Source organism: Myotis davidii, unplaced genomic scaffold, assembly GCF_000327345.1.
Source record: "Myotis davidii unplaced genomic scaffold, ASM32734v1 scaffold674, whole genome shotgun sequence".
Lineage (NCBI taxonomy): Eukaryota > Metazoa > Chordata > Mammalia > Chiroptera > Vespertilionidae > Myotis > Myotis davidii.
Window position 1 is genome coordinate 654,149 of NW_006286674.1, and position 20,164 is coordinate 674,312.

A 20,164-nucleotide genomic window follows, 5' to 3' on the forward strand; every position below is an offset into this window, starting at 1 on the left:
TGGTGTGGCTTCAGGGTAAGGGCTGGAGGAATATCTGCCATTGCCCGTGTTAAGCCCTCCCTACACACAGCCTGATCTGAATCTACATTAGCCTGGTAAACTTCACTAGCTCCATCTTGATGACTCCCTGAGGCTCTGCCACACTGCAAAAATCCACAGTGATCAGGTCAGCAGGCAGAGGCGGTTAGAGGTGATCAGGCAGGCAGGCAGGCAGGTAAGCAGTTAGGAGCAAGCGGTCCTAGATTGTGAGAGAAATGTCTGACTGCCGGTTTAGGACCAATCCCCGATTAGGCCTAAATTGGCAGTCAGACATCCCCAGAGGGGTCCTGATTGGAGAGGTTGCAGGCTGGGCTGAGGGGACCTCCCCCCACCGTGCATGAATTTTGTGCACCAGGCTTCTAGTTGTATCTATAAATAAATTAGATAATAACTATTGTGTAGTGTGCCTATATACTATCTATCTATCTATCTCTCTATCTATCTATCTATCTATCTATCATCTATAAAAGGGAAGCAACTGGAACAATGGAACAACCAGAATGACTGGTCACTATGACATGCACTGCAGCAGCCAACTGGCTCAATTGGGGCTCCAATTGGCACCCCCAACCTCCCACGGCCCCTCCCTCTGGCTGGCCCTGCCCCTGATTGCCCCCCCCATCAGGGGCAGGGCTGGCTGGCCAACCTCCCAACCTCCCATGGTGCCCCCCCGGACGACCTCCTGCGCCCCCCTCCCCCTGGCCCAGCCCTGATCGGCTCCCATTGGGATGGGCTGGCTGGACCCCATCCATGCATGAATTCGTGCACCGGGCCTCTAGTCAATACATAAAATTGAGTTATAATTCATTGAAAATAATGGGAAATACCTTTTGTTATACTAAAAACCAACATAAAGTTTTATGAGTTCACTAACTGAAAAACAAACTAAAAGAAGACAATAATCTAATTTGACTAATGTTTCATTTATTGCTTGAAGTTAAATAACAGATTCCGATAGCTACTGGATTCTTAAAAATCTTTAGTAAGACAAAACAACTTTGGTGAATAATTCAGAACATTCACTAATTAGCATTTTGCTTTAACAGAATACCTTTCTTCTTAAAAAAAATATAAAACTAAAATTTTAAACTGGTTCTTGTCATAATTCAAAATATCTAATTAATAACATAATTATTTCTAAGTAAAATTTAATATCAGTTTACTGAAACAGAGCCACTGTAAAAGTACTTTTCCTAAAGTTACAATATAATAGAAAAATAAATAAGTCCAAATATTTTGTTGTGAAAATTTCAACAAAACTAATCAAATCCAAGAGAAATAAATCTGAACAATTATTATCTACTTTTAAAAATAAAAAAGCATGCTTTCTAATTAGGTATCTTTGTAATTTGTCTTATTAATATAAAGAGCACTGTCTTATTTTTGTTTTTAGAAAATACCATCAAATATTCCCAGAAAAGACTTCATTTCATCATCTTTATCATCAGGATGATACCTACTGGGGGGAAAAAAAGCAAATGTAAATGTAACTATTATTGTAACACAATTTATTTTAAAATACACAATAAATAATGTAATAAATACAAAATGGATAAACTTGAAGATTGCTGAAAGCTTAATATGTCAAGTGAACTTCAATATGCATAACCTTGTGGGAAGTCTTGTGGTGGAAAATTCAACTTCATAAACTGTCAGATAAGTTCCTTAGATATATCTTTAAACATATTAGAAAATAATGTCATTTAATCAATACATCTATGAATGTGACTATTCAAAAGGTGGGGGAAACTGCTACAGAGTTACTCATAAAAATGAGCAGCAGTGGGTCATTTATTAGACTTAATGTAGCTTTTTCCCCTATTGAACATGTAGAATTATGAAAGAACTGGTTGGCTAAAATATAGCTTGAACTTTTGAAATATTAGCTGATCTCATTTGGATTTCTTATTTATTTGTTTGTTTGTTTATGTTAGTTACTACACTATTATTGACTATATTTCCTATGCTGTACTTTATATCCCCATGAGGAGTTAGCTCACCAGGGATCTAAAATTTCAATGTCTTTAAAGAAATAAAATAATCAAGGAAAAAGAATGCTGAATTTCTCTGTAAAAAATTGTTATTGGTATTTCTTGATATGTCTTTAAAGGGCTCTTACCTTAAATCAATTTTGTTTTTACATTCACTGTTTCTAACAAAGAAATCCACTTTCTTGACAAAACTTGAAGAATTTGATCTTTTTTCAGAGTAAGGAAAGTATAGCCTTTCAATCACTGGTGACAGACTTTGTTGTTTTCCTTTTTGTAAATGGACCTATATTTTGAGTTTTAAATAAAACAGCCATCATTGAAAGTTTAACTATTCAAATAGAATTTTTAAAAAAAACCAATGTAACACTTTAAAAAAAGTATTTGCCCCAAATAAAAATAAAATAAATAAAACAAAAACAAAAAGTGCTTCTTACAATATTTGTATTTTCATCTTGTTGAGGAAATGTTGTCATGGAGGATGCGCCAAACTTGGATGGAGCAGAATTTAATAAATAAATATCTGGCTCCTCTTGCGATGAAACAAAACTAAAAATCAAAGTTAATTATTTGTAAAATATGTCAAATAAGATAAACAAACCATTCCAACTTAGAGATTGGTAATTCTTTGGAGAATATGATTAAAGTTTACCATATTTGTCACCATAAAGATTGATGCCCTGTTTCTTAGACTCATGGAGACTTGGTGTATCTCCTTTCCTTTGGACAAAACAACTTATATATTCCAAATTAGATAAGAATACTATTTTAAAGAGCGACAGAAACAATCACTCAACTATTTTCTTTAAAAAATTGGGTCTCATGCTTAATTGTCTTTTCATCTAGCAGTATGTAAATCTTTTCTAGGTCTCCCTTTTAACCTCCTTTCCTTATTCTGGTCTCTGTGTGGACAGACATTTTTAGTTATCTTCCTATGTATAACTTTATACTAGAATTCACCTGTATTCTTCTGTATGCAATTCTTTCATTAAAAAACACCTGTTATTTGCTTCCATATCTCAGATATTGTACTAGGATCTGAGAATAAAGTGGTAAGGAAATCCTCAGGGAGTTACAATTTAGTAGAGGAACAGACAATAAGTAAATACATATCATTCTACAAATTCCTAGGATGATTTTTTTTGTGATCAAACTGTTTATCCTGTGCTTAACAATCTTAGGTGATACCTTACTGCCTACAAGGAGGTAAAAAACTAGAGGCCTCTAGGCTACATCCAAACTACAGACATTATAATTATTACTTTTGGAGGAGGGCACTAGAGGTTATCACATTTTTAAAAATTAGTTGTCAAAATTACAAGTCAGGAGATATCACATAACATTTTAGATGCCTAGCATTTTATTTTTTTAAACTAGAATATCTGACAATACTAGACACTCATTTCCTGCATAGCAACAACTCGCTGGAGCTGAGTAGTGGTTTCTCTCTTTAGATGGGATACTCTACAGTTGGCTTTGACTCACCAAGTCCTGAAGTCAGGTTGAGTCTATAACCTACCAGATGCCTACAGACTCCTAATATGGTGCCTAATATGGCATTTAAGGTTCTTCACAATCAGACCTCAGCAATCTCAGTCTTAATGCTGTGGTCAGACCACACTTAATTGATTCTTGAGCATAAGGATGCCTTTTAAAACCTTATCCCTTGCACATGCTTCTTCTACTTGCAATGCCTTATTGAACTCCTATTCAGCTTTCAAGTCTTGTGAAAAATGAAGATTCCTGGGCTCTAGCCCCAGAGACCACGATTCAGTAAGTTTAATGTGGGGCCCAGGAGTGTGCATTTTAAACATCACCCCCTAGGTCAGTGGTTCTCAACCTTCTGGCCCAATAAATACAGTTCCTCATGTTGTGACCCAACCATAAAATTATTTTTGTTGCTACTTCATAACTGTAATGTTGCTATTGTTATGAATCATAATGTAAATATCTGATATGCAGGATGGTCTTAGGCGACCCCTGTGAAAGGGTCATTCGACCGCCAAAGGGGTCGCGACCCACAGGTTGAGAACCACTGCCCTAGGTGATTCTGATGCAAGTGGTCTGACAACAGCACTTTGAAAAACACAGCTCTGAGATTAAGAGGATTTATCTGGTTAATACTTTACAGCTTCTCTGACATCTTAAGACTTGATGCCCATCTCCAATTACATGTCAGGAGAATATTAAATTGTAAAAAGTTGTACAAACTTGTATTCCAAACCCAAGTTCTAAAACTTGCCTGTTTGACATTTCTCTTTGGAATTTGCTCTCTGACTCTTGGAGGCATAGTTCACGTTCTCTGGTAGCTGAACTCAAAGTGTTTCCAAATCCTATATAAAGAGATAACATTTTAAAATAAAATGCCAGGAAACAGCTTAATGGAGCTTTTCACAAGATCTAAAAGGGCTCACTTTATGCAACAGATATAACTTGGCTTCGGAAGGAATGCATAATTCTTCTCAATAAAATTTCATTTGCATAGCTAAATAAGGGAACAAAAATAAGAGAGTAAAACCATGAAATATGCAGGGTAGCTTATTAGTCACTATATTAAAAGGTCTCTAAGTCACTATTACTTACTAGAGGCCCGATGCACAAAATTCATACAAGGGGCTTGGCCCTCACAGCCATGGCGGCTTGCCTCTCAGCCCTCACAGCCCTGGCTTCGTCCAGAAGGACGTTCGGAAGGTCGTTCGGCTGTCTGGTCTAATTAGCATATTATGCTTTTATTATTATAGATTTTTAATTCATGTAAATGATCAATTAAAGTTCATTCAATATTTTCAATGGTCTACACATAATTAAGTTAATTAAAATGTTTCTATACACAGGGAAACATATATTGTAATTGATTTTCCCAGTGTCAAAGCTATGCCTCATAGGATTAGGCTACCTCGAATGATCAGTATAAATTGCTTCTTAACTTGCAGTAGACAGTGCTTTTAATTTTGAGGTAGGGACCAGTAGTTGTCTTGTAATATAGGAAATTGTGCCTACTGATCGCATGCTGGAGATTTTTCTGGTCTACGTTGTGAAGGTGGTCAAATCCTATTCCTTCTGAAAGGAGTATTAGCTCTTTAGGTAATTCTTAGAACCCTGAAACAATATTTCAACTTCTATTTGCTTCCTTAAGAAAGCCTTTTTAAAAATAGGACTGGGGTGGATACATTAAGAGTCAACTATAATTCTGAGGAAATGATTTCCCTTCTTGCAGCCATCATGGGAGAGACTGTCATCATCTCACTGTCATGTCATAACTTACCAAGATTTCCATTTCACTGTTTTAGTGAACAGGAGTAAGTCTGCCAGTAACTCAAATAACTAAATCCCATTATTTTTGGATTGAATATGACTTAAATACAATATTTAATGCAAAGAAACAAATCCTTTCCTATTTATTTAAACCTGATAAAGTTAATAGTTCTCCTACAAATAAAAGTTATCTTTTATTTTCTTGGCCTGCAAGCAGATGAATACTTTTAGAAAGGAAATATTTTTGTCCCAAATATTAGCAGACCATGTGTGATCTTAGAATGGAGAGCTGGGTAGTTTGTTTTATGAGAAAAAATTGAACAAGCAATCTGAATTAGAATAGGGTCTTTAACTAGATAGGGGAACAACAGAATAGAAAAAGCTTATTTGTATCCTAATGGAATGACCTTGACCCTTGTCCTCAGGAGGAGGAAATGCTATCTGTGGAAGGGTCAAATTTTCAGTTCTGCTAAAAAATTATAATCTTAACAAACCAAAGCTAATTAAGCAAACAAATAAAAAAAGACAAAAAAAATTAGTCCCAGAGGCTGAACTGAAAAACATTCAAAGAATATCTCAAGAAATTATTTCATGCTAACATACAATTTTACCTGATGTTTTTGTGTTCTTATCAGCTGAAAAGCTAGTAACTTCCATTAAGTTTTCATCATCAAAATCATCCCAAACTTCATTTTCCAATTCAAAGTTCACATTCAAAACTTCTGAAAATGAAGAGTTGTTTTTATCCACATCTATCAAATTCTGGTTTCCAGATGCATTAAGATTTCTGTTAAACAGCACTGCTTGAGGGGCTTTCTCATTTAAAGTTGTAGAATAGATCCAGCTAGAAAAATCTGCCATGTGTATGGATAAAAGAGTATTGGTACTTTTTAAACCATAAACATATTATCTACTGACCTATCAAACATATTTTTTAAGTATAAAACAGAGGTCTTGAATAGTTGTTTTCAAAAGCATTGGGTCAAGCATTATTGAATACTGTGTTTAACCAATTCTATTCACTCAATTACACACACTGGTAGTTGAGCTAACTTTAATTTTTAATGGATTCTTGTAGATTGAATAAAACTTCCATCTTAATTCCTATATGAGAATAACCCCACTCCAAGCTAGAGTTATTATTGGAAAATGGTCTCCCTCCCTTCAGCTCTTCTCCCTACAAGTTAATTTTGAGTATTTTTATGAAATATATTTATCCAAAATATATCTTAATTTTTCTCCTGCTAAAAAAACTTTAGTGTTATACATTGTTTGAAGACTGGGCTTAGAGCCAGACTACCTGGGTGAAAATTCCACCTTCCTCATTTACTAGTTGTATGATCTTAGACAAGAAACTTAAACCTGCTGAGCCTAGTTTTCTCCTCTGTGGAATGATAATAATATTTACAAGATTGTTATGGGGACTAAACGACTTCTCTTGTGCAGTTTTCCATGCCAGTGTGCTAATAATTGTTTAATGACTGCTTCTCCAAAAAGTATGAATATACATACATATTGTTTGTTTTATGTATTATATATATTTATTATAATCAAAGGATATGCAGCACACAATTTGCAAATAATAAAATATACAGCATGCTTTATTATAAGTTCCATATATCTAATTGATTCTCACTGAATGTTTTCATTGAATTTTGCCAAACTTTTATATCTATGGTTGCAATTGACAAGTGAATGTAATTCTCACATGAATATTGTTTGATATTTTTGTTGACGTTAACAAATAGGATAAAAGTTAAATAACAAAGACATATGTTGGGACTTTACCCATTCATCCACTGACTCAAGCAACTTCTTTGCTGAATTGGATTATATTTTTCAAATACTAGATGAATACTCCCTCGGGTTTTTTGTGCTATTCACAATGTAATGGCTACAGACACAATACACTTCTAAATTTAATTTGTATTATTAACATTTTCTACATCACCTTTTTAAGTCTAAACAACAAACAAAACAATAAACCAAGTCTTGATTTGTGTGTTTGCTGATTTCCATGGTATAAATACTTCCACTATGGTTGATTTTAAGGTATCAACATAACAGCACTGAATGCAAAGTTGAAAAGAAAGGCTAATAGCACCCTATTGTATATTTTCACTATATAGATACAAATATAGATGTAAAGAATCTCAAGAACACAGATAATAAAACATAGTAGAATAAATAGGATCTGATTAGTTTTGAGTATTTATAGCCTTTGTTTTTAATATTTTATTTAATTGAAAGTTTATATATAATTAAACTTTTAATAATAGTTGAAAGATTCCCAAAATTTTAATAATACTCTCTCACAAGCCAGTATAAGCTTGCTCCAACCCTCTATCTTCTTCACCTTTCCAAATCCTCTTTTGTCCTTCAACTGCACCTACAACTACAGTTCACATTATTCTACTTTGTCCTTAAACTTCACCTACAATTACAGTTCACATTATTTTGTACATTGGTACACATTTTCAACATATTATGTCCTAAAAATAGAACTAGGTACAGAGTGCATAGGGAATAGGACCTAAACTTACAACGGCAGCCAGAGTAACCACCTTTCAGATAGTAACATGGTAAGATGGTAACATTTGAATTTGAACTTGATAGAATTTTGTGACTATGGAGCAAGGCAAGAAGGAAAGTCAAAATATTCCATGAAGGGAGAACAGCATGTGAAAAGCATATCAGTATGAGAGACAAGAGAATGCTTGGAAAACTGTATGTTTTCAGATTTTATGGAACACAAAGTAGAAGAAGGCAGGGCCCACTGAGATTGCATAGGCAGTTAAGTGTGAGATTGTGTTGAAGCTTGTTTGACATGTTAAGAAACTTACTTTATTTTTCTTATAGGCAATGAATATTAAAAATATTTTAGCAAGAAGCTTACATGATCAGATATGCCTATTAGATCACTTGGAATAGTATGAATTAGAGGATGAGATTGGAAGCAAAGAAAAAAAGTTAAGAAAGCCACTGCAATAAGTGAAAGACAATGAATATTTAAACTAGAGTATCAGCAGAAGAAACAGAGAGGAAAAAATAGATATAGAGATGTTTAGGTGGTAAAATACATAGACTTGGTGATTGATTACATGTGAGGTAAGATATTTAGGCCGACTCTTTTCTGCCTTTTAGCAGCTTGGAAAATAAGAGAGTTCTTTCACTCAGCTAAGGAAAAATGAAAAGGAGCAGAGTGAGGTATAGAGAAAGCAGAAAGAAAGAGTTCAGATGCTGACATGGTAACTTTTAGGTGATATGTCTAGAAAGGTGATGCATAAATGGGTCAGGGGCTAGACCGAAAGATCTAGATGGGAGTATAGATTTAGAAATCATCCAAATATAGGTAGTAATTGAAGACATGGGCTTAGGTGACATTGCCTAAGAAAGGTTTATGAAGTGAGAAGAAACAAACAAACAAAAAGGATCCTTTTGCAACAACAACAACAAAAAAAAGCCCAAGCAGTTGAAGAAGTAGCAGGAGACCCAATTTTGAGTGGTTTAATCGAAACCAAAGGAGAGATTTCCAAACGGAAGGACAAGACAGAGCGTCAAATACTACAAAGCTCAAAGAAAATGAAAGTTGAAAGGAGTTCATTGAATTCAGCATGTTGTAGGAGGTCACTAAATTGTCTGAGAAAAAGCAGTTTCAAAGGAGTGATGGAGAACTCAAATTTTAGTGAATGAAGAGTGATAAGGAGGTAAAGAAGTGAGCACAGTGAGTATAAATTGCTTTTTCAAGAATTTTTGTTTCAAGGGGAAAGAGAAAAAGAGTATAAAGACTATTGATTCTGTTTTTAATCTGCCTGGCATGCTTTTCTTTCTTTTAGTAGGAGTATCTTTCTTGTCCTTTGAGGAAACTGCCTCCAACATTCCATGTGATGCTGGTGAGGATGTCATTCATTGCACTATGGCTTCCCCAGCACCACAGTGGGTGGAACACATGACCCAGTCTTCAGGGTACAGGGAATGTTTAAAGCAGGGGTGGGGAACGTCCAGCCTGAGGGCCATATAAGGCCTGAGAAATTTGGTCTGGCCCTGCCAAGGGATTAGGTGTGAGTTAATTAAACATTTGACCAAATATAGTAGGCTAATTTGTAAGTTGATAATTTTGTATGGCCCTCGAATGATGTTAAAAATATCCAAGTGGCCTTTGGCAGAAAAAAGGTTCCCCACCCCTGCATTTGACAGAGCTTAAAGAATGAAAACAACACTCAAATGAGGCCAGTTTGGATGAACTCTGGTCTGCCAAAGCTAATAGGGAACACTGCATTTTTCCACTGAAGGTGTTAAACTGGGAAAATGTGAGTTGGGGGCATATTACCATGTGAGAAATCCCATTTAAAAAATAAAGCCCATTAATAACTAGGATATCTAGATAAATGAGTGAAAACCAGAGGCATGATGGGATCATTTGAATGCCTGGATCTAGCAAGATTAAAGTCAGATAACCTGACTGGACTTAGCTTACATGTAATAATTGGTTTCCTTTTTTTGAATAGAATTTCTAGAAGTCAAAAAGGCCATAACTAGTTAGTTGGGGACATGGAGCTGAAGAGAAAAGAGATTTGAGCATATTTATATGCTAAAAAGAAAGAGATAATAGGGAAGAGAGCTTGTAAAAATGTGGGGTAAAGGAGAGGGATAAATGGTCTTTAAGTCCCAAGTAAGACAGGATTGGAAAGATTAAGACTGCCAGTGGAAAGATAAACCTTGAATAGAAGAAAAGATCATTCTTTTTTAAAAAAAATATATCTTATTGATTTTTTACAGAGAGGAAAGGAGAGAGATAGAGAGTTAGAAACATCGATGAGAGAGATAAATCGATCAGCTGCCTCCTGCACATCTCCTACTGGGGATGTGCCCGCAACCCAGGTACATGCCCTTGACCGGAATCGACCCTGGGACCTTTCAGTCCGCAGGCCGATGCTCTATCCACTGAGCCAAACCGGATTCGGCAAGATCATTCTTTTTTAAGACAAATAGAAAGTTAATGATGGGTGCAGAGACAAAGAAATATAGAGTTGTGGGGTGGAAAGTTGAAAGACTTCATTTATTATTGGCTCAATTTTTAATTCTCACTGATAAATAAAAGTCAATTTCAATTTACAGAAATGGCACTGGACTGGGAATCAAAAGATATGGATCCTATTTCTAGTTCTGCCATTACTTAGATGTGATTTTGGACAAGTCATTTAAACTCTCAAAGTTCTTAGCTTCTTTCACGGTAAAATGAGAAATTAAAATTTTATAATCCAACATGCTTTCTCATAAAATTTCTGGCATTTTTCTTCTTCCCTTTTGGAAATTGGAATACAGATAATAAAACTTGCTATGTTTTTCTAAAAACATTCCTAAGAGCAATATTGGAATAGATTTACAGTATGTTTTGTCACCAAAGGCTAATGTGTGAAAAGAATAATTTACACTATTATTAGTAATAGTAGTACTAAATACTATGGTAAGAGTTTTACATACATTATCTCATTTAATGCTAAAATATAACCAGATGAAGGTATCAAGAAAAATGTATAAGTATAGTATGAAAGATTACACAACTACTAAATGGCAGAGTTAGAATCCTATCTAATAAAAGGGCAATATGCAAATTGACCATCACTCCAACACACAAGATGGCCGGCAGGGCAGGGCAGTTGTGGGGACCAGGCCTACAGGGGAGGGCAGTTGGGGGCAACCAGCCCTGCAGGAGAGGGCAGTTAGGGACAATCAAGCCGGCAGGGGAGCAGTTAGGCATCAATCATACTGGCAGGGGAGTGGTTAGGGGTGATCAGGCTGGCAGGCAGAAGCAGTTAGAGGCAATCAGGCAGGCAGGCAGGTGAGTAGTTGGGAGTCAGCAGTCCTGGATTGTGAGAGGGATGTCCCAGATTGGAAAGGGTGCAGGCTGGGCTGAGGGACACCTCCCCCTCCCCATGCATGAATTTCATGCACCGGGCCTCTAGTAGCCTGGCCTGATCCTTCTTTCAAAAGAGGGGCTAGTCACTGCAAGAGAGGGGCAGAAAGATGGCGGATGTGGTCATGGGCAGAGACAAGTGACAGGAGAAGTGCCTCCTGTCGCTGCCCCTGTCCTGCATCTGGGTCATCATGAAGAGCTCGCCCGAGGTGTCCAGAATCAAACAGGAAGCACTCATGCTCATGGCTAACGCTATGGAACTCTTTGTTCAATATCTAGCCACCTATTCCTACAGACATGGCAGTGGAAAAGAATAGAAAGCACAATGATTTATTAAATACTTCAGAAGAATCAGAAACTTTCCAGTTTCTTGCAGACATATTACCAAAGAAGATACCAGCCAGTATATATCTAAAAATACTTAAGTAGAAGAGAGAAGAAGAGGAGGAGGGGCATAACAATGTTGATGAAAGTGATGATGAAGCAGAATCCTACACCCCAAACAAAATTCTTTTCAAGTCCACCTAGTGAGGAGGATCCTGGATTAGCCCAGCCTTCAGTCTCCTCACCTTTCAGAGGCTTCGAAGACACTGTGCTCCTTCCTGGGATGCAGGGCCAGATGCACCTACACCATAAATGTCCAGAAGGAAAGTTGTCAAGCCCACAATGTAGTTAGAGGGCACGAAGAGAGAGCTGTCTATACAGCCAAAGACAATTCTGCTTACCTTTCATTTAGGGATAGAATTCAAAGAGCTTCTAAATACTAGTTATGTAAAAGCAACTACATTCAGTTTTAGCTCAATGTAGTTTGTTACATTTTGTTACATTGTATGTAGTATGTTACATTTACATTTTTGTATTTCAAGAAAATTTGAATATTTGTCTAAATACTGCATTTTGAACTTAAAAGTTTTTTTTATTAAAGGTTGTATTTTTTTTTAACTTTCCATTGCACTGTTTTACTGTGAACATCTGCTATTTTTGTAATATAGTTTTTATACTTTAAACAACAAACTAATCAACTGAATTTAGTTGCTAAAGGGAATTTATCTTATCCCTCATGTGGGTTGGGGCAGAACACTATCAAATGAAGACCAGGGTGAGTCACTGACTTGCTCACACAGTTTGACAGAGCCTTGGTTAGGACCCAGGACTTCATTGGGGACTCAAAGGCAGAAGTCTCTTCCAACCATTCCCTGCCTCAGAGGGAATAAGTAAATATAATATAAAGATATGGTTCATCACCTCTGAACATTTATAAGTCCCTCAAGTGAAGCAGCCCAGGAGTGAAAGACCATATAGAAGCCCAGACCAGCAAAGAACTGTCCAGCCATGTCACTGTTGTTGAAAACCACTAAGTTTTAGAGTGTCTTGTTATGCAACAATAATAACTAATACAATATACTTTAAAAAATAATACATTGTTGTCTCAGAATTGTCCAGATGCCAGCACGCTATTATAATTCTGCTTTCTGATATAGTGAAAAATGTCCCTTTTAAGAAATATTTAAACTTAAAAAAAAGAAAAAGAAAAGCCAAACCCCAACCACAAGCTAAACTGAACATTTAATACATTCTGTAGGAATATAAGGAATGCAACAAAGATTAGAATTTTATAATATACGTTAGACATTTATGTAAAAACTGTTCCATTTTTCCCAAAGAAATTTCCTCAATTTCTTGTCTTTGCTATTTTCTTTGGAGCAATAACCTGTAATTTCTACTCTAGCAGATAAGGGGCTCCATTGTGTTGGGCAGTAATTATAACTTTATGTTTCAAGTCATTATCACCTCCAAATACTCCCTTTAATTTATTTCACTGCACAGTCTCACTGTACTGTTTCATAGTGAAAACACACTCCACTCAAATTCAAAGAGCCTGAACAGAAGCTAGAAGCCCAAGGATGTTTAGGTACTGTTTTAGTAACAATGTCTACTGGCACAAACCTCCTATTCATTCATACTATTAAAGCTATGTTAATGAAAAAGGAACTCGGAATGAGATCATTAACTATAACCAAATACATTCTAAATATAAATACCATGTGTTTCCTGATCAGTATCAGGCAAACATCTAAACCACCCACCCCGAGTTCTAAGAGAAAAAGGTCAGAGACAATTACAAAGAAGGTGCTTCACATTATTAGGTCCATTTTGAAAACAAGGAGGTTCCTGGGTTAATGCCTTTAGTCTTTCTTTTTATCAGAGATTTCTGTCAATCCTGATGTTGGTAATCCATTTATGTCTGTACCCTTATAGTCTATTTTGCCTTTGCTTGTGTCATTGGATTCTTGCACAGCTTTTCTAGGCCATATGCGACTAACAAAGGGGGAAATCAGAGGGCATACGTATGGCTCCAGGAACTTTTTGTAGATCCAGAGCAGAACTGGAATGGTGATACAAGGAATGCACACCATTGTCTCAGGTGGGAGCTCCTGAGCCGCAACCACCAAGCCCAAATGGAAATGTCTGCACTTCCGGAGGGAGGGACCTCGAAAGTTGTATGTATTTTTGCAGTAAATGCTCTGTAGATCAAATTTTAGAACCCTCCATTATTCTAATGCCTTCCTTATTACCTGTGACCCCTTTGTGAAATTTAAAAATAAGCATTTCTAGCATTTTTATCCCTAGAGAAAAATTTCAAGTCAAATCATAAATCTAAAAAGAAATTATTACCTCTGCATAAGCATATTCTTCTTAAACATTTTAGAATCTTTTGTATATTGAAGATATCTCATTTACTGTTCCTTTCTTTACACCCACGATAACTTTTTATTATCCACAAGAGAAAACCATAAGCTCTGTATTTTTTCACATTGGGTAAATTTTTGGCTCTTATTCTTTTAATATTTTTTTAAAAATTGAGTTATTTACACCCAGTAAAAGCATCCTTAATGTTCAATCTGTTGGTTGTGTAAGCAAGCAGTTCCACCACCCCAAATATTGCCATATACCCTTTTCCTTATTCCCAGGCAACCACTGATGTTTTCTGCTCTCTTGTTTTTAAAGTTTATTTTTTAAAATAAATTTTAAAATTCAAAAAAGGGGGGTAGCATTAAGCAACACAGTTTTCATTGGAGGTTAAAGTATCATGAGGAGACTTTTATATCATATATAAATGGGATTTGGAATAGTGGGTAGAAAAGAAATAAAAGTAGAAAAACTCTGTGAAAACAACATACTAGTAAAAGTAAGTACAGGGAAGGATAAACTCTGCTATGCAGTACAAGGAGTATGTTAGAGGGCTATAGGTTGAAGGGAGATAAAAATAAGAGGTTTGAAAATCTTATACCTTCTAATAAGCATGTTGTAATGACATTAGGGCTTTGAAAAATTGGAAAAATGCTCTGATCCTCTAGGTGAGATCAGGGGATTCTTCTTAATCTTATATTGGGTCTAATGGCTATCATGGTGTCATAAGAAGTTGTGGGTACTCCAGCCCTTGCTTACTTAAGATCTTAAATTAGGGCTAGAAGAAGCATGACAGCTTAAAGAAAAGTATGGCAATAGATACCAAGTCCTTTTGGTATGGTTCAATAGATACACACATGAAATTACTTTCAGAAAACCCCATGCTTATCATTTCTACATATAACTACTGAAAAAACAACTCTATGGCCAGGATTATTTCTCACACATTTTAACAGACTGGTTATTAAATATGACCCAATATGATGCTCTTAATGGCAGGATACAGACTAATGATGAACCAATCACAATATTAAAAAAATGTATATGCATTATCTCATTAATTGAATGACAAACACAGATAAAAGGCAAACCTAGATTACACACCAGCTATATCCTATAAATTAGATTATATTCTTACTAGAGGCCGGGTGCACGAATTTGTGCACCTGTGGGGTCCCTTGGCCTGGCCTGTGGGAATCGGCTGAAACTGGCTCTCTGACATCCTCTGAGGGGTCCCAGGTTTCAAGAGGGTGGTTCTTGGGTGGCGCACCCCAGAATCGGGCTCCTTCCTCTCTGATTTTGGGTGTGTTACCCAAGAACCACAGCTGCCAAGTCACTGCAGCTTGGCAGCTCCTGTGTTGAGTGTCTGTTCCCTGGTGGTCAGTGTGTGTGATAGATACTGGTCGGCTGCTTAGGCTTTTATATATATAGATATATCACAGAAATTGTAAGAGTCATAGGTTTTAGAGATATTAAAGGTCACCTAATTTAATCTCTTAATTTTAAAGGTAAGGCCCAAAGAAATAATTTTCCCAAGGTCACATGGTCATTTTGTAAAATTGGACTAATTTTATAAACAACATTATTTTAAATAATTCTAAAGAGATGTAAAAGTAATAGTTGAGCATTTTAATACCTTCTGTACTCAAAGATCCCTTATTTCCTTAGCTTTTCCTCATAGTATCTTTAAATAAAAATAGTTAATACTATATAGGGAAGATTTTTTTTTTAATTCTAAGACAGATATAGTAAGACCATCTGAAATAACAGATCCAAAGAATTTAAAATTGGTTCAATAACCCAAGAGAAAAATGTTGCCAAATTTATAATCATAATGATTTCAGATGTTGATTTTTCAATAACATTATTTGTTAATCCAAAATAATGATAAATCATATTCTCTCTCAAGTCAATACCAATGATAATTTACCTTTATCTCGATAATCAGATGGTTCTTGTTGAACATTTGCACAGATTTCATGCTGATCCTTCTGCTCCAGTATAGATAATTCAGGTGTGTTTAAATATTCTGACCTTTATAAAGATAAATAAAACTGTAAAAATTCTAAAGAAAATAATGAAATTAATCTGACTCTGAAAAATACTTATTCATATAAATGAAAAAAAAAAGGGATGGTTCATTCACTCAACATTTCTATGATAAACTGTAGCAGCCTGGATAGTAAAGGGTAAAAAACAGGTTTTAATAGAATCAAGAGATACTTAGTCATCTTTATATGCCCCAAATATGTAGACTATCTGCTATCTGCTATCTATGTATAGCCTTAAAAATCTGTTGCTAATGCTACTTTTATTTCTGTTAGATATAAAAGATAGGATCTCTTAAAGTAGTGTTGGCACCTGTTCTGCATGAGTTAAGTATATTAAATATCATCCCTGCATATAAAATTCCCTTATCCGAATGAGAAATGACATACAGTATTGCCATCTAGACATCAAAACATAGGTAAAGGACGCTGACTTATTAACTAGGAATATGAGCTTCAGTTATTTCACCTATACAATGGAATAAAAATACCTTATCTTAAGGGCAAAAGACATAATATATAAAAGTAAAAATTTTTAATTATAAAGTATTTTATTATAAATCTGAGGTATTATTAGTATACAGTGGACCTCTAAATGGAAAAGGTTAGACTTTGTACACAAACACGAATTCTCTTTTTAAACTATACTCTTGTCACCTGTTAAATTTAGAAGGCAGAGAGAGCCTGATAGAATGACATATAGGATGGGTAGTTTCCAAGGGAAGAGATTATTCAATGAATGTTAAAGTATTCTTTAACAGTAGAGTTCTAAGTAAGTTTAGGGTCTGAAAGATAATGTAACTCTTATGATGTCATTACCTTATGTAACCAAATTATTACCATGATTTGAAAGTAGCTAGTGACCACCCTTCTCTGGGTAAATGACTACTTGGAGGAACACAGAGTTTATGATGAATATTTTACCTTGATACACTAGGAAGAGAAGCTTTTGGAGTAAAACCAAACTCCTTAAGGTCCACACTTTGAGATTTATTCATTTGCATCTATTAATGAAAAAAAAAGTTTGGCTACCAATTTCACATCAATACCTTTTAACAAATGAGCCAAATAGTAAAATTCCTGTTGGTACATAAAGACCAAAAACCAATGAATTATGAAACTCAGGCTAGTTTCTCAAATCATATTTCCTTCTTAGGCTCTTCTTAAATGTAGATATTCTTCAAGGTTCTTTACTAGACATTATTCTCACTCTACACATTCTCAAAGATTTCATCTACTCCCGTAGCTTTAGTGATTAACTACATGTGAATGTCTCTCAAATATATATTTTTAGCTTAGCTCTCTCCTAATTTTCAAACAGTTTTTTCTGGCTGTCTGTAAAACAACTTTAGCTAGACATATTGCAGGCCTCTAAATTCACTATTTCCCAAATTGAACTTATAGTGTCTCTACACCTCCAAGCTTGCTTTTCCTTCAGAGTTCCTACCCCAATGAGGCCCTACATTTTTTCCCAGTTGCTCGAGCCAGAAAGTTGGTCATTATCTTTAACTACTCCTCTGTCACCCCTCATAACCATTTAAGTACCAAGCTAGTTGATTCTATCTATGGAAAATGTTTTATACTTCTCTGTGTTGCTACTTGCCACTATACTAGACTAGGCAATCATCTTGCCTGCATTATTGTAAAACCCACCTAATGAATCCTTACACTCCTTTTGTATCATTCACTAATCCATTCTCTACATTGCGTACATAATAAACTTTACCAAATGCAATTCTGATCCTGTCATTGATTAAAGTCCTTCAGTGACTACCCAGTACTTTCAGGATAAAGTCCAAATCCTTAAAATAGCAAACAGATGTTTATGATCTAGCTTCTACTTATTTTTCCAGCTTCATCTCTCTCCACTCCCCCTACCACTTATAACTGAAGTCCAGACATATTTTATTACTTCAATTTTCTAACTGAAGAGATCTCTATCTCTTTCTCAACTCTGAAACACTGCATATTCTCTACGTCTAGAATATTTTTCTGTCCCTCTCTACCACCATCCTGGTGCCCACCTCTTCATACTTGGCTTATGCCAACGTATCCTTTAGGTCTCAATCATGATTATTAGGAATCTTTTCCTGACCTATCAAGTGTGAAGTGAATACACTTTCTATCTAAGTGCAAGTTATCCTACACTTCTGCCACAGAATCACCTATCATACTATACTGGAAAAACTTATTTACTTAGCTATCTCCTTCACTCAACTGTAAGCTCTATGAGAACTAGGGCTAAAATTGTCTTATTCACCACTATATCTTAGCACCTATTATAGTGCTTGGCATATTTTTGGTGCTCAGTGGCTATGGAAAGGAAAAAAAAAACTAATATGGAATAAATATGAAAGAAAGGAAAAACTTGAGCAGCTAAAAAATTCTCTCAGATGGTAGTCATTTCAAACCGCATGCCTCTCCCTGTTTCCCAATATTCCCCTTGATTTACCTTCAGGATTTAGGATCTTCATTCTTATACAAGCTCTAGAAAAGAAATAGCCACTCTGCCATCTTCTTGACGTGGTTATTTTGTGGCCTGACCCATTATTTTGCCCTGGCTATGATGACTTAGGCTTAGAATAAGTGTGCTAGTGACTAGCCTATCCAACAGTAGGAACTCCCATTTCTTCATTATTTGGAAGGGAGGCTCTTGCTCAGTACTCATCTAGGTGCATAAATCAAAATCAACTCACACTTCCCAGCCCAGTACAGCAAAGACTGAACCAGGAAAGGGCAAGAGTGTCTAGTCTTAATTATTGAACCAAGCCAAGCTACATATCCCTCCTTTCTAAAAACAAAACTAAACAAACCCAAAAAACTAATGAGGGAAGAGTCAGTAAATATGTCCCAGAAGTGTACTTACAGATTGATTATTAAGAACTATAATACCTTTTCCTTTAAAAACAGTGTTATGAATAACGGTCATATTCCTAGTCAGGCCCTCACGTACACTGTGGCTACCTACTTAATTGATACTAAAGGAATATTCATATACATTTAATTACAGAATAAGGGATAAATGCTATGAAAAATAACCTTGAGACGTTTAACTGGAGGAAGAGATGAAAAAGCATTTCTGTTTTTTAAATCAGATAAATATGAAGAAATTGCTGACTCTTTCATTTCTGACTTCTGTGCAACTCCAGTTTTACCTATGAAAAGAAATTAAAGATTCTTTAGATTAAATTTCAGGTATTGTTCATAGAAAGCCAAATTTCTAATCTAATATTTACTTTTTCATGTTGCCCACAAGAGAAAGAAAACTATTTGTTACAAAATGCATAATGTAAATATCACACATAAATAATTAGGATGTAATTACTATTTATCAAAAACCTTTCAATTTTTAAAACCTGAAATAAACTTGTGTTATGGAACTCACAGCAGTCATGTCCACAAGTCTGTTTATCTTTACAGTGATGATTACATTCTCGGTTCCCAGGTTTTATGCAGGTAGTCATTCCTAAATTAATATAAGATAAACAAACCCATTTTTACTACATCTATTATAATGAATTTAATATGATTAAGTTATAACCAGTCTTTCCTTTCAAACAATACAAAAAGACTAAGATTTTTCACATTTCCTCCAATATTAACCCATTTAATATGCAATTTTTAAAAAGATAGTTCTGATAATAGTCCCTGTCCTACTATTAGTGGCAACTCAGCTTTTCACAAGCAACACTGAGCCATCTATAAGCTTTTGTTAATTTCCCTGAAATAAATAGAGTAACTCAGCACTTCTTGTCCTGAATGAGGTAAAAATAAGGGTGACACTTTTTTGTTGCTTTGTACGTAAGCCTGAAGAACTAGGAAAGAAGCAAACCTCGTGGCATTTTGATGGCATCACTGATAGCTACTAGAAGATAGGACACCACACATATTTAATAGATGTTAGAAATAAGTGCTGAGTGGATTAAAAATGGCGGCAGAGTAGGAGGATGCTTCATGGTTATGCGCCCAGGAACAAGCTGAAATTACAACTGAAATACGAGAAGGCTTCCTGAATAATCAACAGAAAACTCATAGGAGAGAACCCTGATACCCAAGGACCGAAGGTGGAGCCGGCATAGAGACTGGTAGGAGGGGCAGAGACCTGACCCACAGAGGGGAACTGAAGTCCCAGAGAGATATCTCAGCCAGTGGTGAAGGTGGGGGAGGTGCCACTGAGAATTTGCGATCTAATCCCGGGGCTGGGCACCCCAGAAGAGAGAACCAAA

At 35.7% G+C, this 20,164-nt stretch overlaps 2 protein-coding genes and 1 pseudogene across 2 annotated transcripts in view; 1 reads left to right on the forward strand and 2 right to left on the reverse strand.

Annotated features, from left to right (window-relative positions):
• Positions 1–1,428: 1,428 nt before the first annotated feature.
• Positions 1,429–20,164, reverse strand: part of HFM1 (HFM1, ATP-dependent DNA helicase homolog) — a 96,101-nt gene continuing 77,365 nt past the window's right edge. The window contains exons 30-38 of the mRNA XM_006758176.1: positions 19,324–19,404; positions 18,978–19,093; positions 16,863–16,942; positions 15,821–15,924; positions 5,894–6,004; positions 4,270–4,360; positions 2,465–2,576; positions 2,159–2,313; positions 1,429–1,498 (exon numbers count right to left, since the gene is read on the reverse strand). Coding sequence (XP_006758239.1) covers positions 1,429–1,498; positions 2,159–2,313; positions 2,465–2,576; positions 4,270–4,360; positions 5,894–6,004; positions 15,821–15,924; positions 16,863–16,942; positions 18,978–19,093; positions 19,324–19,404 — 920 coding nt within the window. The remainder of the gene's footprint in view (positions 1,499–2,158; positions 2,314–2,464; positions 2,577–4,269; positions 4,361–5,893; positions 6,005–15,820; positions 15,925–16,862; positions 16,943–18,977; positions 19,094–19,323; positions 19,405–20,164) is intronic.
• LOC102764045 lies at positions 11,303–11,787 on the forward strand (annotated as a pseudogene).
• Positions 12,747–13,686, reverse strand: LOC102763765 (UPF0729 protein C18orf32 homolog). Its single transcript, XM_006758175.2, has one exon. It carries the CDS (start codon positions 13,614–13,616, stop codon positions 13,386–13,388), a length of 231 nt encoding a protein of 76 aa, XP_006758238.1. The 5' UTR covers positions 13,617–13,686; the 3' UTR covers positions 12,747–13,385.